This window comes from Aythya ferina (genome assembly GCF_964211825.1).
Source record: "Aythya ferina genome assembly, chromosome: 10".
Classification (NCBI taxonomy): Eukaryota; Metazoa; Chordata; class Aves; order Anseriformes; family Anatidae; genus Aythya; species Aythya ferina.
In genome coordinates, this window is record NC_140306.1 from 13,197,746 (window position 1) to 13,218,703 (window position 20,958).

At 36.2% G+C, this 20,958-nt stretch overlaps 1 protein-coding gene across 15 annotated transcripts in view; it reads right to left on the reverse strand.

Moving 5' to 3' along the window:
• Positions 1-20,958, reverse strand: part of DOCK3 (dedicator of cytokinesis 3) — a 257,137-nt gene that overhangs the window by 166,845 nt on the left and 69,334 nt on the right. For 14 of the 15 annotated variants that reach the window (XM_084531292.1, XM_084531300.1, XM_084531299.1 and 11 more), the window contains 3 exons: positions 16,041-16,081; positions 13,774-13,829; positions 9,932-10,028 (listed from right to left, as the gene is read on the reverse strand). In XM_084531292.1, the coding sequence (XP_084387418.1) occupies positions 9,932-10,028; positions 13,774-13,829; positions 16,041-16,081 (194 nt within the window). Of the gene's footprint in view, positions 1-9,931; positions 10,029-13,773; positions 13,830-16,040; positions 16,082-20,958 lie in introns of those variants that run through there. The other variant, XM_084531294.1, reaches the window with a different exon arrangement.

Genomic DNA, 20,958 nt, shown 5'->3' on the forward strand with positions numbered 1-20,958 from the left:
CTGCCTGCTTCAGCAGCGATGCCAGCTCACATCAGCTTGAAAAGTCTAAGAAGATATTAAAAAGCAGTCCCCACTTCCTCCTGAAAGGATGCAGTCTCAGCTTCGTTTCTGAATGTTTGCTCTTGCACAAACTACAGAGCAAACATTCACAAATTCCCCCTCCCCTCTAAGGACTTACCTAAAGAATAACCCTGTGAACTGAAATCTGCCTCATCAACTGTGATTTAATCTAGATTAAACAGCTGTGGAATATAAAAGACACCATTACCTCCCCAGCTACCTAGATGTCTTTGAATTCAGACCATCTGAAGTTTTTTCAGTAAAATGAGAGTAACGAACTTGGGACTCAGCACCTCCCTAACATATGAAGTGCTTCCAGCTCAGGGACACTGCAGAATTCACACATAGCTCAGCAAAGCAGAGCAGAGAGAATTAATATAGTTATATTAAGCCTAGAAAACCTCATGGGAAGGCACACATGCATGCAGTTTTCAATGCTGAGGGTAGGACTTGGTGCAAAAGACTGGACTTCAGATACTACTTTGGAAAAAATAGATTTCTTTGGAGCCAGAGCTATTACTTCTCCCTCCCTCCCAGAACAGGAGTCCCTAAATTTACTGTGTCACTGCACTCCTTGCACTACAGCACAGAAGCCGCCCTCAGCTGCATGGGTGCTGGAGGCAGCGCTTGGCCAAGCCTCTCAGCGCTTGCTGTGCCCTTCAGACCTGTCAGCAGCAGCAACACACGTTGGTGAAGGAAGACTTGAGACCACATCGACTGGAAGCCACTGATAGAAAGAGGCACGCTTATATCACTGGGTATTATAAGAAAATTATATAATCCTACACTTGATTTATGTTTCTATTATTTCAGCAACAGTTTTCTTGATTTATGTTTTTATTGTTTCAGCAATAGTTTTTCTGTAGCATGTATTGTATCTCATCTAAACACATTGGCTCTGAAGGTATTAGTAATAGTGAATAATGACACTAAAAAGAAATGGATGTTTGTTTCCTAAATTATAGAGGTGTCCTAAATTCATTTTTAGAATTAACTTCTCATATCATCTGATGGATTTTTGTTCCAGGGATAAATGTACAGTCAAAGAATCTTTGCTCTCACTGTAAAGAATAGTGATAGCAACTAAAAACTGAAATCAAACTTGGCAGTGTTTTCCTAATATTTAATTAATAATTATGACAAAAATCAAAGCTGTTATCTATAACCAAATCAGCTAGGGCAAGGCTCTCCTCCTAAATTCAAAAAGAAAGAAAATGTATATGAAGATAAACACCAAAAATTTGAGAAGTTATGTTACAGTTCGCATATAAACCTCTCCCAATTTCTTTATATCCTTTTTATTTAAGCAACCTTTGTGTGTAAAACCTAGTATCGTAATGTCTATTAAACAATGAAACTTGAGGAAAGAGGCAGAAGAGTTTCTGAAAGAACTAATTTCTCCAATGGCCATGAATCACTGTTAGCTCAAAACAAAGATATAACCAATTTAAAGAAGCATGTAAGCGTAAATTTGGTTTCTGAAGGTAAAATTTGTATTTCTTCCATTTTTTTCCATTCCATCATTCACAGGAACAGATGTTATGAGAAAATCACTCAGGAGAAAATCAAGCACTTACGAATATGAAGAGAAACGTTAACTGAAATTAGTCCACACTCCTGCACATATGCTTTACAACATTTTTTTTTTTTAATTGCATGACCACATGCAGAACCCCTCTTTATTTTCACCAATTAAAGATCAGCCATTCAGATTTTCTTTATCCCCTGTGACTCAGTGTATGGTTCCTAGTGTTTAGCTTACCACAAACTATTCAAACCTTACCATAAAGACAGACATTCCCCATTCTGAAGGGTTCTACATAACATTCAGCGTCCAAGGGCTTCAAACCTACAACAGTTTTGTCAAAATACACGTGAGACTGGAGATATCATCTTGGTTTTGCAGAGAGATTTCAGTACAAAAAGTATCCACTAATTTTGTGTGACTAGCTTGGGATATCCTCTATAATATCTTAATGAAAGAAAGGAGGGAGCACTGCATTTTCATTATTTTAAGAGCATCGCTCCTCCTTTCTGGAAGTCTTTGTCACACTCCTGATTCACTGGAGAACAGCTGGAACAAACGAGGGAAGAAGAGGGGTTGCAGCCTCGTTACCACACACCATATGGCAACTGACCACAAAGCTAAAGGTCTCACCATACACCTTAAAGAAAAAACACATTAAACTGAGAACCATGGCATTCTCCCAGTTCTTGAATGCTTGCCTTTGAAAGCCTACTTACACTTTGAAAACAGTTTTTTTCCCCAGTTATCTCTATAGCATATCCACAATCATGTGGCTAGAAGTTAAAGGGAAAAGGAAAACATCTTTAATAATTATATTAAATATTTTAATGTCACCATAATACCTTACATAAAAACTAGCATCTAGCCATTTGGCAAGCTTTCCATGGAGTTTTTAAATAAAGATGCCTTTTTCCCCTTTTGTTTAGGAGGACACAATAATCAGCAATCACTTCTTTCCCAGCCAAATGCAACAGGGCAGAGAGTAATCAAACCTGGCAAGCCAAGCACTAGCTGTTCACTGCCACGGCGACACTGTTCTGTCTGCAGCCACAAGGCTTTCAGTATGGCTGCACATGTACTAATTCTCATAATCCTGGTTTAATGGGTGGAAGGTGTGGAAAACTTTGTTACCCACTTGCCTTAGAAAACATATCTTTATTATAAAAATATGAAAATAACTTATTAATTACAGCTATTACATATTAGTTATCTTCTCCTAAATCTTAAGGATAGAAACAACAAAAATTAACAAATCAGGCTCAGAGTGAAATATGCTTCTTGATACCACATGGACAGTGCCATACAGGCTGCCAAATGGACAGATGTTCTTTGCTTTTCTATTAAAAAATATCTGTCTTCTGTAAGATGAAATCCAACAAACTGTCTTTTTAGTTCCAATAAATACCCACTAGGGATGATCAGTCTTTTTTCCTTCTAAGCTGTAGGCACAGGCAAGCTCGCTCACTCAAAATAGCCAGATTGCTAGTTTCCCCTACCCATGTTTCCCCCCCTTCTCTCATTTTCCATGCTTTAAAAAGAAAACAAAAACAAAACTGCCACAATTCTTCAAAACATGTCTTTGGAAGCCCCACTGTTTCAAATGCACTTTGTCATAACATCATATCAGGAACAGTCCAAATGAGCCTCTCCACTTGCTGATGAGGAAACCCTCAAATTCCTGTTTGGAATTTTGGACTGAATACTTCTTTCCCTGGTCTTAGGAAAATCAAGCATTCAATTTGATTTCTGTACAAAAGAAATGGCTTGAAAGCATCTGCCAGTCAGCCACTGATTTCCCATCAGTAATTTTTCTTCTGTTCAGAGCTGATGTTAAACCAGCATTCAATAAACTCAAAGTCCCTCTTTTAATATGTCCATTGCACTTTATGTGGATACTGTAACACTGCTTGCAGCATGTGGCAGACTAGATATTGTTCTAAAAGGAAAGGCTCTTAACTACAAGCTAACTAGTTCTTCAAAAATTGAAAATGAATCTCAAAGTAAACTTGCTGTAAACTTCAGTATTAGGAAGGTATCTATTTATTCTCTTCTATTTACCAAAATAAAAGAGCAAATTACAATCTCCCATATCAATGACCAAATAAGATTTCCTTTACAAAGCAAGAGATTTTAACACCCTGCATACAGTGTGTCAAAGTAAGACCTGTGAAGGACACCAGAAGGTGACTTATATTTGTCTTTATTTTTAAAATCTATTAAAATCTATTTGTCTCCATGATAATTCAAAACATGTATTTCTCCCATACAGAACATACTAAGTATTCATCTGACTGTAAAATAGTCAACTTTTTGTCATTATCATCACTTTAAGTAATTTAATAATTAATTTAATTCAAATAATTTAAATACATAAGAACTGGCTTGTTGATCCCCATCACCTTACATGATATCACGAATCTCTATGTGGAAGAATAAGAAAGGTGACATGTACTGCATATACTGATGTTATATTGTTCTTTAAATTAAAAACTATCCATATGCTCCTTGGTCTTCAATGACAAATCATTTTCAATCCAATTATTGTATTTCTTCAAATTTTTATGATGTAAGACTTGCTTACAAACTCATTTTATTCTCCTCAAAACTTATGCCTGCTTTAATTCCCCAGAGCTCCTAGACTTCCACACATCACTACAAAGGGCTGACTGCACTAAATTTCTTAAAAATATGGAATCCAAAGAGAGCAATTATGGGAATCCTTTAGAATCTTAAAATATAAAGCCCTTAAATTGAACTTCAAGTTCATGCTAAAAAGGGGAGATGTACTGAAGCTCACTGCATTTTATGGCAGTGACCTAATAAATATCAAGTGTAGATTCCTCATGAGGACTGTTCTACTGAAGAAGCGTAGAATTCATGACATTCACTGAAGACCTCCAAAAACCCACGCATAATACATGTAAGTAAATGCAGTTGTCAATTGAACAATACACGAGAAGGACTTCACCCAACTTTCCAAAGACAGCATATCTAAGCTGCATAACAGCCTATAGTTCAGGGTACAAAAACTTCTAACTGCTTAATATAGTGAGTAGAAACAGTGACAGAAAACACACTGACACTTCTTTATCTCTGGCTTCCACTTCCATGACCAAACATAACAAATGATAAAAATATCCACCTTACATATACAGCACTGAAGTGTTCATCATGCTCCAAATCATTCTGCGCATACCCTTCACAATCCAATCAAGAGAAATGTTCAAGTATTTTCCAGTAATCAAATGACAAATCAGCTAAAAGCCTTTGATTAGGTTGCTAAGCAATCAGATGTTTTCTCAGTGCACTGTTCCCTTTGAGAAATTGAAGAAGTAGATGCTACCAAAAGTGAAAATAATTATTCTTTGTTTCCTTTGTGTTTGGTGCAGCACTAAAGACTATCAGCTGTGACTGACTCAAACTCATATCTGAGATCCTGGCCACTCCATAAAGACCCACCCTTCATTCACTTTAACCAGGGTTAAAAAAAAAAAAAAAAAAAAAACCTTCAAAAAATACTGCTGAATATCAGAACCTAGGACTAGGGATAAGGAAGAGATGACTGAGTCTATTAGCATCAACTGCGCCAGGCAAGCTCTTAAGACTTTCTAGATGTCTCTTTCACAGTGCTTGAACAGTCACACTACAGGATTTTCATATCTGCAGGTAACCTTGAAAATGACACAAAAAGAAAAGGCAACCACATATATACGTGCAAGACTGTCTCTGCACATACATCTCAAAGTACAAATACTTGACCTTTCCTAGAGTTTGCTTGCACAGAACTACATGTAGGAAATAAACTTAACATTATCTTTTCATCCTAGACATTCAGAGGAGACCTCCTAAAGTAGAATTCAGACACCATGCGTCTCTTTTAGATAATACCATGGATTTTTTGGTCTACAATGTTTAGGAAATGGCATCAGCAGTGATTTATCAGTTTATGATTTTATCAGTTTTGAAGTAAAAGCCACATCACTATGCGAAAATGCGTAACAAAACACAAACATCCCTCTATTCCCAAGAGCAGTACATCTTATTCCTAAAACTAAACCAGAAGTCATTTCACACTCTTCCCCCTGCTCCTCTTCTGCTTAAAAGTAGGGAATTACATTTATTGATCCAACCAAATTCTAAATTGGGCGGTTACATTTGGTCTCTCTACAGTCATCTGCAATTTCAACAGAAATAGTTCCCAAATCACATCTTAAACTCCAAGGATTTTTTTTTTTTTTACTGTTAAAATAGCTACTATGCTCCACCTGTGAGTTTCAGTGATCTCTTTAGCTGACTTAACAACTCACAGGAGTCTTGTTTGACCTAATTAACTAAAGCTGACAGAGAACTTGCAGATCCTTTATTTAGAAGTGGTACAAAAATAACAAATCTTATCAACACCTACAGGAAAAGAGAAAGTTATTCACCTTACTGCTGTTATTCTTCCGTCTCTATGGAAGTCATACACCAAGCTAGGCAATGACACAACAGCTACACACACGCATTTCACCATAACAAATGCAATTTTGCATTTTTATACACCTCTGTGCTTGCAGAAGTCTCTCCTGAAGGTTAGCTCTTGCTTTTCTGCCCTGTGTTTCTTGACTCTTTGGAGTAGTCACAAGAACAAGCTCATCTGCCCATAGCGGTACCAACAATAATTATATTTTCTTTCCTCTCCCACCCCATATTAAGTGCGCTATCAGGGAAGGGAATCCCTGGCATCTTTTCTTTGTAAGCCTTTGTAATACTAAGAAAGGACAAGCAGAACCTTCTTTTAAATTTCTTAGGCTTCCCACAAAATGAAATAGGTAACTTGTCCAAATTAATTTTAAGGAACACTTGAATGTTCATTTGATTGCCAGGTAAAAGAATAACACAAGATAAAAATACAAGATCATACACTTAGTGACAACACACACGTACACACAGGCACATGCTCACATGTATGTACACACCTCATCAGCTATGGCTATCAGAAACTCTACCCATATTGTGAGCAATTTAGTATACAGTGCTTACAAAGTACAAGTTTTAAACCTCGGTTCCTGTGAACTACCTCCCAAAAAAAAAATATCACACAACGGCAGTAAAAGTAGGAAAATTCAAAGTAAGTAGGTTAAATAGAATAGCGACCTTTTTGACAGAAAGTAGCTACTAAAGCTGTTTGTGCTCATTGTAGAAGCCTGCACACAGGCAGATCAGAACAAAGAGAATTGCTTTACTTTGCCATACCATGACACTATATTTATCTGCACACAGACTACATATTCAAACAAAAAAGTACTTTTTTTTTTATCCCCAAAATATAAAAGTCTTTACTCCTTTAGAAATATTAAGTGTTCAAGATTTTTTGGATGGGTACACAATTTTTAACTAGGTTATCATTACTGCTACAAAAACTCAATATAAGTATCAACAACCTTGAATAAATTTTCATGTTTTTCATACCAGGATTGTTTGTATCCCTATCCATTTCCAATTTGAGAAAAACCTATGTTTTCAGAAATCCTTATTGCTTTCTTAGTATTTGAAGCAGTATGCTCTGAGTAGCTGGATGCTGATACTATAACATGACATACAATAAAGCAGAGAACATCATGTAACATCTTATTTCAAATTAATTTTAAGCACAGCCTTTCCTTTTAGAACTCATTGCCCAGAAGTGTCTTTTTCTCCACAGTCGCAGCTTCTAGTTCTACTATTACTTTACTTTCATGATGATTGAAAAAACTGTAAGAATCTCACAACACTGCGAAGTACAGTAAACTTAGGCTCATCTTCCCAGTATATAGATGTATAAACTAAAAATACTGCATGGCTCTCATAAAGCTATTCAAGCTTCCCCACTCAGTTTCTTCGTGGTGATAGCATGAACTTTGGTCACAGAGAGCTGAGGGAGACTTCCAACACTTTACGTAACCCGATTTTCTACAACAGCGTCTCAAACCTGAGTCTGCTTTGTCCTTGCATTCCCTAGTATTCTCCTCCTCTCTCCCATTTCTTCCAGTTGAGTTATTTTGTCTTGAAACAACACAGCACTTCTGTTCAGGAAGTATTTTAATTGCTACAGGCTTCCTAGATAGCACATTCTAGTGCCCACTGTTTAATTGAGAGGCACATATAAACCTTACGATGCATCCCAACTATATCACTAAAAGCAGATTCTTGGAATTTTTAATTGAAACAAACTTGGTCTTTGAAACCAAAATCCAGGGAAGAAGTTAATCAAAAAGCATGAGATGAACACGTCAGTCTATTCAGAGATATTAAGAGATGCTGTACGTTTTGTTTGGCAGTTGTCTATTACGTATTGCACTGTAAAAGTGCCTACTGTTACCATTTATAAGCACTGACCTCCTGAAAGTATCTGCAGTAACAACTAACATTAACTATAGTATGGGACTTTTCTACAAAGCTGACTAGGCTCAGTAGCATGATGAATAACTTTAATTAGATTTCTTAGATGATTCATTTTACAGATTGGGATTAATAAAATTTCTGCTGGTGCTGACCCAACAGCAAGCATTTCTGTTTAGTCTCTTAACACATTTTAAGACGTGACCTTCCAGCATAGCTTCTAGCCTGAAGACCAGTTATGAAATCCTGATCCCAGCTCTGCCACATCCATTTGTGCACCCATCTACGCTTCCCCCATCTGAAGACTGATGGCTTGTGACTGGGACTAACTTCTGTTACCCACCTAACAATAGCATAGATTGTTCTTTTATGTCAAAATAGCTATAGTTCCGCATCAGCGGTGTTGAATGTAAGAAATTATTCTTTCAACTGTGAAGGTGGTCAAACACTGACAGCATTGCCCAGAGAAGTTGTCAAGTCTCCGTTCCAGGTGCCCAAAATATGACTAGACCCAATCCTGAGCAACTGGCTCTACCTGACTCTACTTCAACGGTAATTTGGGACTGGATGATCTCAAGATGCCTTCCAACCTAAATGATTCTGTAATTGTATTAGAATCAACTGTAACTGTATTAGAATTTTATATTTATTTTTGTATGATTTCAGAAAAAAAAAAGCTTTTTTCCACTCTGAAGCTTTGCCAATTGGTTTTTAAACAGATGCCTAGTTCCAGAGTCACACAAAACCAGTAAATTCTTTCCCCTGTTTTTTAACAATACAATAATGTTGTGTGCAATGTTGTAAGTACAATGAGCTAGAATAGAACGCAGTCCCAGAAATAAAATCATTAACTGAAAGTTTATAGCTAGAGCCTTCTTTCTCCCTCCCCTCAAAGAATTAGTTTTAACAATCAAAAATAAATAGATTAGTAGAAAGGAAGTTCAACCCATTTGTAAGTAAAACAATTCCCTTTTCTGAAATTCAATACTACTGTCAGTATACTACTGTTGCCTTCTTCATAAGACACTAGGGAAAGAAAATAATCTATCTTACACAAAGCAAACAGAAAAGATCACTTTATTCACATACACCAGAGGTAACTGTTTGGAATGGAAAAAACTAGTAGTACTAGGTTAAGAGAAGTATTAAAAGATTGTATATACCATGTGCCATCATAGAAGAGGTTAGAAGTGGGAGTAACAAAAAGCAAGCTAATTTCATAATAGACTCAATTGCTTTTTGAAGGGAGTAAGGAACATGGCTTGCCGTGTTACAGATATACTAGACTTATTTAATTGACTTTTTCTGGTTCTATTTCCTAGATAGCTAGATACTGGCATTTCAGGTTTAGATAAGGAAGCTAAACTCCACATAGAGGTATTTCTGTAAGGTAAGGGAAGAACGGAAATTCATGCAATGCATCGCCTACAGTTCTTGACCCTAATGCTATAGTTATGGCTTAAAATTACTGAGAAAAAATATAAATAAATAGAACAGGGAAAAAAAATACTTTCAAACGTGCAATTTTCTCATTTGCTGTTCCATAGGACTGGGTCATAAAAAAAAAAAAAAAAAAAGTATAATACTGTGGAAAGTCTTCTGTCTGACCTCTTCTTCTTTCAAACCCCAGATGCTAAAACAAATGCAGACTGCACTGAGTAATTCTTTGAAGGGACTTAAACCTTTAATTTTGTGTTACTAAACACACGTCCTATTTCTTACTTAAGAACACGTTAAAACCTTTATTTTAAACTATGAAGTTTTCAGTTCTGAAGGCAAAATTTCAAAAACTGCTGATATTTCCAGCACAGCCCATTTGAAGTTCATATGATCAGTGATTCCACAATTAGGCACTCCCACCTCACTAGACAAAATGAATTTAACAATTCTTATTTTATTATTTTTTCCTATTGGACTGAAATGCATACAATGTGTCTCTTCTGCTTGAAAAAGAGTGTACAATGAGAAGGGTAATGTTCTTACCACATACAGCTGTTTCCAGAGTACGGCCCATTCCTGTAGTGTTGCTGTGACTTCAGTCACAACAGAATCTTCAAGTGGAACAACTGTTTCATATTGCCTAGACAAGAGGGAAAATATTAGTAAAGGTACTGTTATTTGCAAAACGCTAAAACTTCATCTTTTTTTGATCTCTCAACATAAAGGAAATTATTTTAAGAGTAACATTTTGTCTGCTGTAACACTGAAGCAACTCCAGTATTATATTAACTCCTCCTCAATTATATTCAACAAGAATGTCCTTATGTGAAGAATTTTCTAGTTACGTGTTCAATATTTAAATTATTCCAATTAAGGTCAATGAAAACACTTTTCATGATTACAGCGTGTTATGTAATTTTGCCTGTAAACGGGGTGCTTCAGTTTGTGTTCCCTCCATCTAAGCCAGTCCAATCCATTTTTCACCTCCAATTCATATGTTGTCCAATATAATCAATTACCCAAAAGATCTACCATCTTTGAACCTTTCCTATCCAGAAGACTTTTCAATATTGGATAGGAAACCTGAGTAGGCTACCCTCTAATCAAAAGAATAGAAATCGTCCTTTTGTGGTCAAGGTCTTTCTTTCCAATTAAAGAAGTATAGTGTGCTGTCTTCCATCATTACACTAAGATGCAAGAACGTGATAACTAATGTATGCATTGTAACACATTATACCATCTGAGTCATAAGTGCCCTGACTTGCCATTTATTTTGAATGGCATTACAGAAAAATGTCAAACACTGTAAAAATAAGGTCTATTTCAAGCTTCTGATCTTTCAGCAATTTTTAAAAGAGGGAGCATTAAAAATAAAAAAACATTTCTGAAGCACATTGCATTGGAAGAATTTTCCATAGCTCCTAGCATAGTGCCAATGAAAAACACTGGCTCACAACGTGTTTTGGGACAGGTTGTGTCAAGTCAGAGTCTCTGCAGCACATCCAACAACAAGGTAAAAGACACACAGCCCTTCCTCTTTAGCAGTAAAGCCATGCACACAGCTATTTTGAAACTCGTCAGAAGGGAAGCTACAAACTCCCCACTCCATAAACAATTTAGATTATTTGTTCTATCTCCTGAGCAGAGCTAAATGAATGCTAACAAGTAAACCTGAGAACAATGAGATGTACTTAATTCTGAAAGCTTGTGGGTTGTTTGGTGTTTTCCTGTTGTTTTTTTTTTGTTTTGTTTTTGTTTTGTTCTTTTTTTTTTTTTTTTTTTTTTTAGAACAATTCATCATTAAAAATAGTATGATAGTATTATAGTACTTCTCTTTTTAAAGTTTTACTACCAATAATTGTGCATCATTAGCTAAGGCCAAATGCAATGTGGAAGGAGGAGGATGAAGTGGACAGCTGGATCAAGTTGCGCCTGAGGAGGTTTAGATGGATATGAGGAAGAATTTATTCACAGAGCAGGCAGTCAAGCAACGGAACAGGCTGCTTAGGGCAGTGGCAGAGTCTCCATCCCCGGAGGTATTTAAGAAATGTAGGACATGGCCTAAGGTACATAGTTTAGCAATGGGACTCAGTAGATCAGGCTGGCAGTTGGACTTAGTTGGAAAAGACCTTCAAGATCACCAAGTCAAAGTAATTTAGATTAAAGTACTCTTGGAGTAGAAAAGTTATCAAGCAAAAGCTTCAATTTTTTGTTTCCAAGCTACCAAAAAGACAAATTCACATCAATGATAAGTAAATCTCATGTTAAGATCTAAAATATACATACATTAGAAACATCACTATCTTAAAAACCTGGCATGGCCATATTAGGTATACAATCAACTCATTAAAGCTAGGACTGGAAAGCACCAATTCATACGTACCAGGACAGTAAGACAAATCACAACTTTTTCTATTATTATGCCAATGACCTCACCATTCCCACTGAAACACTGATAGACGCTAGGCATCTGAGATTGTGCCCTCTTATACTACTTCACTTTTTTTTCCTTCTTCCAATTTGGCCACAATGAAAGACTAGTAAATCTGAATTCATGTTTTAATACATCTCCACAGAATATGCTTGTGATCTCAAGTATGATACTAAGAACACGAAGAGCTCAATACTTCTTTAGCTCATATTCAAAGATCATTTCAACTGTCAAACAAAGATTGTGTATTTAGTATACACCACCAAAATTTGATTGATACTAGCATTAAAAAAGATGTCACAACCACTTCTGGCTGGAAATTCAGTTCTTTTCAGATCTTTGAAAATGCTATTACAGGGAAGGGATTCAAAAAGATTCAGCATTCCTTTAGGAAACCATAGAAAACTAAAGTATGAAAGGAATCACAATATACTTTAGCTAATACGGGAAAAATATTAAAGCCAAAGTTCTTCTAAAGATTATTTTTGCAAATGGATTTACAAACTCTTGGCATCATTGAAAAATAAACCATTCTGGAAGATTAGACTTCAATAGTATGGCTGGATTTAAAACGAATGCCTATCAGGACTATACTTAACCGTTTAAATAAAATGCTTTGCATTCCCATAACTTTAACTTCTTCCATATTATACCTACATATTAATGACACCGTATTGTATTTTTGACCCAAATATAAGAACAGTATATACCATGCTTTATTATTTGGCAAGTGTTTATACTAGCACTTTAAATATATTCTTAAATACAGATGCAGAATTTCTTTTACCAAAACATGACAGTGACCATGAAGTCCGATTTGGAACTGTATTATGTTCTGTTGTGTCAACTGGTATACTAATCTTAGATATTTACTTAAAAAAAATTACATTAATTATCCTACTAAGCATCCAAATATCCTGAAGAGGTTGCCCCTTATAAATTCTGAACTAACATTAAGTACTAATAACCACAAATTGCAGGAAAGCATTCTTCCCCATAAGGAGAGTACATGTTAGGAATAGTCATTCTACACAAAAGCTAGATTTGATTACACCCCAAAGTGAAGAAGCATCAGTACTACAGCTGCCCTTACAAACTTCACTCAGTCATTGAGATGATCGTATAATTCAAGATTATCAGAAGTCACATATTTTTCAACAGGCACTTCATTAAGTGACATTTAATGCTTTTTATATCCCACATTTCATCAGCCACGTTGGATCACTGTATGAAATACTGCATTTCTAAATCTCCCCACAGTTGTCCTAATCTAGAAAATGCAGGTAGAAGAAGCCATAACCACGCAGGATATTGATTTGAGGAGTCCCAGTTAATCTCAGGAAACTTTGCAGGTTATAGAGCCTACATACAGTAAAGTCTGATGTTATGTTGCCATCAGCATTGCTATTAATATTAACTAAATTAAACCTATGTCTAATAAGCCTTCCTGTTACAGCAAAGGTAAAAGATTTTCAGTCATTCGTTGGGATGAGGTGTGGGGGTTAGATGCTTTTGAAGTTTCCAATTAACATCGTTACCTCGTCAGCTATATTTTGCTGAAAATCTGTTGAGAAGTGAGATCTGCTGCCTACATGCCAGTGTCTCCACAGCAAACAGAATATAGAATTCTGCCAGTGAGCAGCAGTAAGAAATAAAAAATATAAATGGAATTCTTTAAAATGTGTGCATTTCAGATGATACCTCTGAAGTCAGGATTTTATAAGCAAAAGTGAACAGGAGTAAATAAAACTGGTTCTTAACACTAAAGAACATCAATAAAACCAACAACTTTCTAACAGAGCTCTATAGAGTAACATTTAAATTTAAAAACTTAAGCACAAAAACTAAAATAAAACTTACTGAATGGTTTTAGTTTAATATTAACTTTTAAAAATACTTCTTAGATTCCCTTCTAAACAAGAAAAAAAACCATAGTTTAAGGAAAAACACTCACCCTCTGTTACTGACAATTGCCTTTTTCAAGTGAATATAGTTTGCAGGAAAAATCCCCTGCAAGAGAGAAAAGTCTGTAAGTTAGAAAAGTACACTTGCAGTTTTTAGCATTTATATTCTATTCCACAACATATAATTGCCAATACACCGTATTAAAACCCATCTATTACTGTGTCAAAGTCACTACCACAGTCAAAAGTCAACATTCAAATTGGACAGGACAACACCCTGAGTCAAACCTCCATCTTCAAGAGACCAGTTTCTTCAGAAGGAAGTTTTGCAAGTCTATTCAATAAAAACGTCATAAAGACTTATACCAAGCACTTTTCATTCCCAAAAGCTCCTAAAGTGTTCAGAAACACTGTTCTCTAGGAAACATGCTCTGGTATAAAAATAATAGGTATGCCAACTATGACCAAATGAAAAGATGCTATTCTAATCCTACCCAGCTGCCTTGGAATGGACAAAATGGACAAGATTGAGAGAAAAAGACCTCTGCTTAACAAAATTTCTTCCTGCTGCGAAGACTGTGTGAGAACAATAATCTGCTAATAGGTGATAAGCAAGCAGTCAAAAGATGTGACAAGTGGGATGAGTTCTGAGAAACACGCAGCTTGCAGCTAGCAGAAAGGCATCAGTACCAGTACTACCTACCAGGGATGTTTACTGGAGACATGTAAGCTAGCCAGCACAGCTAGCAAAATACCTATTGGGCATTTCACAGCATGACATCAGCATGATTCCAAAGCATGCCTACCTGCCAGCATGATGCATTACATTAAATGACAACAATGTAAGCTTAAAAACAAAAAACAAAAGAGCCCACCATCCAATTTGTGTCTAGCCCCCACACCAGTCTTTCACTGAAGAACATACTGCATTATTTGCGTACCCTGGGGCTATCTTTTTCCCTTCTTTTCTCCGTCTTTCCTCACAAAGAACTGTCTGAACCCATCCAGGACAGCCCTGGGTATTTGCCTTTTGCTGTTCCCATGACAGCTGGAATCTAACCTTGCCTGTGCCAGCCAGTTCTTGTGAGATGAGACATGGAGAAAAGTAATTTAACTGAAGTTTTCACTGCATTCCATTGTCTCTAAAAAAGACGGCCCCAAATGCTCAGAGCAACCTCAGCCTGTAAGAATGGCAAATCTACATCTTCAGCAGGGAATACAAGATCAGCGTTGTTAATCTTCAGGTGAAAAACAGCAGACTCACTCTCAGAAAAGATTCAGTAATCAAATTTGAGCTTCAAATTTTTAGAGCTTTAAAATCTGTATAAAAGGAGTAAAATTTTTCAGGATGGTGAGGGTTTTGAAATGAATACTAAGTAAGGCTTATCCAAAACGCTAAGAAAAACTCCTTCCTTTGCACAGGCAAGACTGACATTGCAGAAGGAGAAGGGATTAACAACAGGAATGACTTCATCAGGAAAAAAAGCAACTGTTCATGCTTTCAGCCATATGAGTATCTAGAAAAGGAAGAAATGCCAATTCAGTTTCTTGTTTGGTTCACTTCCAATACTTAATGTCTCTATCAGTGATCCTGTGCTAGTTACCTAAGAAACAAAGGAAGGTTTGAAGGGCTCTCTTATCAAAACTGAACATAAACTCAAGCATAAGCGTACCAACGCACACAAAATACGTATAGGCTGTTCCATTAAGAGAGGATTATGCTTCTGCAAACATAATGCTGGTAGCGTCAGGAAAAAAGTGATGTTACACATGAGAATCTGATACTCTTTTCTTTTTAAATGCAAGCTATATTTATAACAAAAGACAATGAAATTATGTTTACATAGGAGAAACTGTTTACATGTTTGGATACATACATTTACATAAATACACATGTATTCATATCGGAACAGTTGAAAAAGCTCTCCAAGAGCAGAACTGGGGTATCACTGGAAAACCAAATGCAGTGGTTAAACTGTAGAAGTCTAAAACAAACTTTTTCAGACTTTTTCCAAAATTGTTTTAGAATAATAAAATTTCAAATGTGTTCTTAAAAAATCCTGAATTAAGGAGTGTAAGTGCATCACCCTTCTACTGTTTTCTTCAGAGGAGTAGGAAGAGGCTTAAACTGGATAATATTATGATTTTTGGGGGGTGACGAGTATTTTGCTCTGAATTTAGAAAATAAATCTAATCCTGCCACATGAAGAAAGTGCCAGGATTAGATTTAACTAAACTCCTAAGTGCAGGAAAAGCTAAGAGTTTACAAGGGTTGCAACAGCAAAGTAGACAACCTAACTTAAAAATTGACACTTACCTTTACATTGGGCTTCTTAATGGAAACACCTCTGTACCAGCCTAAAATCAGACAAAACACAGTACATTAAATTCTGGTATTGTTGGCTTTACATAGAAGCAAACTGACTGAAAACTATGCAATCATTGAGATCTCAAACTCACTGTGCCTCACGTCAAATTTTTTTTATATATATATATATATATATATTTTTTTTTTATTATTATTATTTTAATTTTTTTTTTTTTTTTTTGCTCTGCAACAATTATAAGCAATCAAGAACTTGGAATATTCCTATTTATTCCCACCAGGAGTAAAAGCAGCTTAATGTACACTTTGTCGCTTCACTCACAGTCATAAGCCAGTTAGAAAAATGTGTTCAGCGCTCATGCAGTGAACATTTTTCTTGCATGCTGATACAGGAGTCTCTTCCCAGTGTTTATCTCAACCAAAAAAATCCAGGCTGCCCAAACCTGTCCCTTTAAAGGCAGGAAGAGCTATTATCATACATTTCTAACATTGTTTAAACAATGATAAATCCTTTGCATATGTCTGGTCTTATGTATACCTGTGAGGCTAGAGAAAAGACTTCAGGATTTAATTTCAAAAATCCAATTATTAATTCTTGCATCCCCCATCAGATAACAGCACCAGACAGGACAATATATCAGAAGTAAAAGCCAAAGCTACAAAGGCTGCTAGTCAAACAGAAGAACTCAATTACTTCTATTTTGCACAGGTGAAATTAATGTCACTCCATGCAAGACAATGATTTACCTGATAAAAAAGTGCTGAAATCACCACCTAGTTTAACCACAGAAAAGGAGCACACTCAAGTTGTCATGATGGGTGAGCTGCTCTTCCATGTCACAAGACACAAAATTGTCACATATCATTGTTAAAAATCCACTGCTCTCCTCAGATTTGGGTCTGATGCTTCAGCCCCAGCACACGAGGCCAGACCTGAAGACCCGAGGCTCCTGTGGGCTGTTCCAAAAGAGCATGCTAGGATGCTGGCTGGGAGGAGGGCTGCTCACCGGGGGGTGGCAAGCAGCAAGCACAACCGCCTATAAGCCGCTCTCCTACTGTGGCCCAGCACTCAGACAGGCAATACCAACACGTGATACAACTCAGTGACTACACATAATCCAAATCCATGGGCCATAAAGACTCCTCCAAGTAATTTTCCCAGCAACTTGCTAGTTTTAATTTTTTCTTCATAAGACAGATATAATTTAATATCTGTAGCATGTAGAAGAGCACTAGGAGAACTGGTCAGCGATTTGCTATGGAGAATAGAGAAGAACCAGGTAACTGTGTATTTTGTCTGCCTCAGAAAAGGCACTATTTTTGGCTGAGTTATGATATGACTCATTTAGAGACTCGGTGTGCCTTGATTTTGTTTTCAAGACAGCCTCCTAGTCTTGACTTCTTTTTGTAAAGAAACTCGAATCAATATAAAAGAAAACAGATTCAAGGCGTTCATAAACCCTAGTATGAAAAAAAGCATCTCTTTATTATACAAATTCCTTACGTAAATAGGATAGAACGCCAAAATTTCCCCATGGCATTGTTTACAATGCAAAATAAAACTGTTTTCAATTTATTTCTTAGTTGGTCAAACTTCATGGTAATCACATTAATATTAGCATATAACCACAAACAGTACATGAACATATATTAACATCCTGCTACTCCTCCCAGACTGGTTTGAAAGTGATGGTGCTGTACATGAATCCTTTCAGAATAAATTTCTCACAACGATCAGCATCAGCCAAGAAGACTGCATGTAAAAGCAACATTTTGGGATAGTATTTCAAAGGCAGAGCATTTATTTCTGCCAAGGGGAGATGGCACATCCTTACCACGCAATCTGATTTAGCGGCTCAAACAATACATTCGTACTTTATAATCCGAATTTTCCTTGCCACCATTTGAATCCAGGATCATTATTATTGAGAACATGAAAGTATTTTGTTGACTTTCCTTTTGTAGGTACTTTTATACATTTGAAAACCTGCACATTTCCCTTCAATCTTGGAGATCAGGTTCTCCAGATCTTAGCTGTCCTTTCTTTTTTCTTTCTCAGTGCAGAGCAGTATTTTTAGAATCACCCTTCTCTGTTTTAAGTTTCCTCCAACTCCTCACAAGCAAGATGCAGTAGATGGAAGAGCTCTGCAGTACTTGAAAGCACTAACTTGTAAGATATAATTCCTTATTTGCTTACAATGAACACCACTGAAACCTCATTCTGTATCTCAAAGTCAAAGCAGTAAGAAAAGGTACATTGCTTTTTTTTTTTTTTTAATAGATGTAAAAAATTGCATCTGCATTACTTTATCAACTACAATGAACTAAACCTTTTTTCTTAAAAATAGTCTTAAACACATTAATAGTTATCTAACCAGATCTTTTAAAGAATATTTATTTTAGAGGATTAATCATGACAGCCATCAAATCCAGAGAGCTGCTTCAGTTGTGATAACTAAGTGGACTACACAGTTAGACCTCAGTGCTAACATTTTTTGATATTAACATACTACATCCAAGTGCTAGTACTTTAGAATTACGTCATTCATTCTCTAGTGATACATTTCCTTTAAAGGCTATTGACTTAAATGAAATGGTGAGAAAGATTTTAAAATTCAGAAAAACTTGTCCATGAAGTGACACGAATATTGTGAATAAGTTAATATTAATCAACAATTGTGAGCATCTACAATTTGAACAGATTAACTTTCTAGTAATTACTATTAATTAGTAAGAATTGATTTTGGACTTAATCTTAACACTGTGCCGATGTGTATTTATAGGGAAGTGTCACAACAAGGCTGTCTGATGGATAGATTTTGATGAGTGGTGATGTAAAACAATTTTTATTTTACTTATTTTACAAAATTGATAGCGTGATGGACATACCACCTCAGTAAAACAAACTGTTGGTGTAGGAATTGTGTACACTTTCTGAATCTAACTGATCTGGATACCCTATGCTTTTCATTTTCAGTATGCGTAATACAAAGTTTAATCCAAGTACTGAAAAAAATTGAATGAATCACATCCATACCAGTGTGTTCTGGACAAGTTGCTGTATCCTAAATCACTATTCAAACTATGCTTTCCTATGAACTCTATTACACCAGACAGCACGATGTAGTGTAGATAAACTAAGCAGAGTGCCTGAACTAACCAACCATAAAGCCTAATCATTGTGCTTCTAAGGAGAAAGATCCAACCCAGGGAAAAGAAGATTATATACAAGTTGTTTTCCTCAATTCTACCTGACAATATTTGATACAAGCCAAGAAAATTGAAAAGTAGGCTGATCTATAGCTCTGTCCCCTGTATAACCTACGCAGGAAAATAATTCCTCAGAGACCAGGAAGAATTAATTCCAGGACAACAGCACTGGAGGAAAACAAAAACCAAAAGTAAACAATTATGCCTGATCCCACTGCACATTAAGATGACCACTTGCTCAAACCTTTTTCTGCAAAATGCATCGCCTATCCATATATTCACATAGTAAGATACTTGCAGACCAGTAATAAAAGCTAAAGAAAAAAACAGTAACAGTATTCTTATCAGTATATTGCAAGAATGTGTCCCTACTCTTTTCTTTGTCTATGGGGCTTTTTCAGCTCCAAAAATTACTAAACTTTCTGACTAGCTCCTCTGAATCCTGGAATTCAGAAAGTTCTCTGAAAGAGGCAGGACAGATAAATGCATTGTAAACATATATACGAGCATCACATGTTATTTATTTAAGTTACTTAAAGGTGGATGTTGTGTGTGTGTGTGTTTTGTTTTTTTTTTTTCTCGTTTTGAAATTTCCTCCCACAACAACTTGCACATATGGAAATTCAGTGTGGGAAACTTGAAGCCTTATTCCAGAAACCTGCATACTCATTGATAAGGACTGAAAAAACACTCTTTCCAGAGATGTATCACTCAGGACTGCATTATTGCTGAAACTTCTAACTAAATTGCAAAAGAAACTCCGAGGCAGACCTGCACATCTCAGTCTCATAATCTGAGAGATTAGAAGAGCTACCAATGTTTATTGATCTTTCCCTTTGAAAGAACCTTGAACAAAACACAATATTCTTTCCAAAAGCCACCTCATAACCCTTTCCAAATTTCCAGTTAAACAACAATTAGTCTGTCACATGGAAGAAGCCAATCCCCTTTTGAGTACTCAATAGCAGAAAAACAAAAAGTAATTGGAAAATATTTATCTATTTTCCAGAAAAAAAATAAAGTTCTAATATTAAAGTTGAGTAACAAAACACCAAGACTGTAGGGAAAAAAATCCATAGATAACATCATGACAAAGAGAATTCTGGAAATAAATTATGTAAGTATTCATGGGAAATTGTGAACTCAAACTTGTACAGAAAAGATCTGCTAGTAGAATCTGCCACAAGAACACAAATCTTCATTGTCCTGCAAAAATAACTCCACAAAAAGTCAGGTTTTAATAATTAACAAAGACCACCATTCGCCAGAGCTTCAAGTTGTCTCCATTGTGAGCACAATTCTGAGGTTCAAATTCCTTTGAGAAAATGACATTTTCCCAAGGGAAAGCATTTCATGAAGCGGCCAGGGATAGGACTGACATCAAAATGCCTCCAGGCTGGGTGCAGGGCAGGAGTAGTCACTGAGTTTAACAGAACTAAGAAAGAACATGTCTTTCTAATGGACAGCCTAAAGACTCAGGCAAAAGAGGCTGAAATAAGAGAAGATTTTAATTCACATCAAAACCAAAATCCTTGACAATAATCCACATAACATACGGCCTCCTTACTGCTCTCAGGAAATCTGTCCTAGTCTCAGGGCTATCCAACAAGAGAAGTCATCAGAGTGGAAGAATTCAAGTTTGTAGTAGCGTCTGAGAGCAGGGACAGGGTCCTGCATCTCCAGACCAGCAGAGACAGCA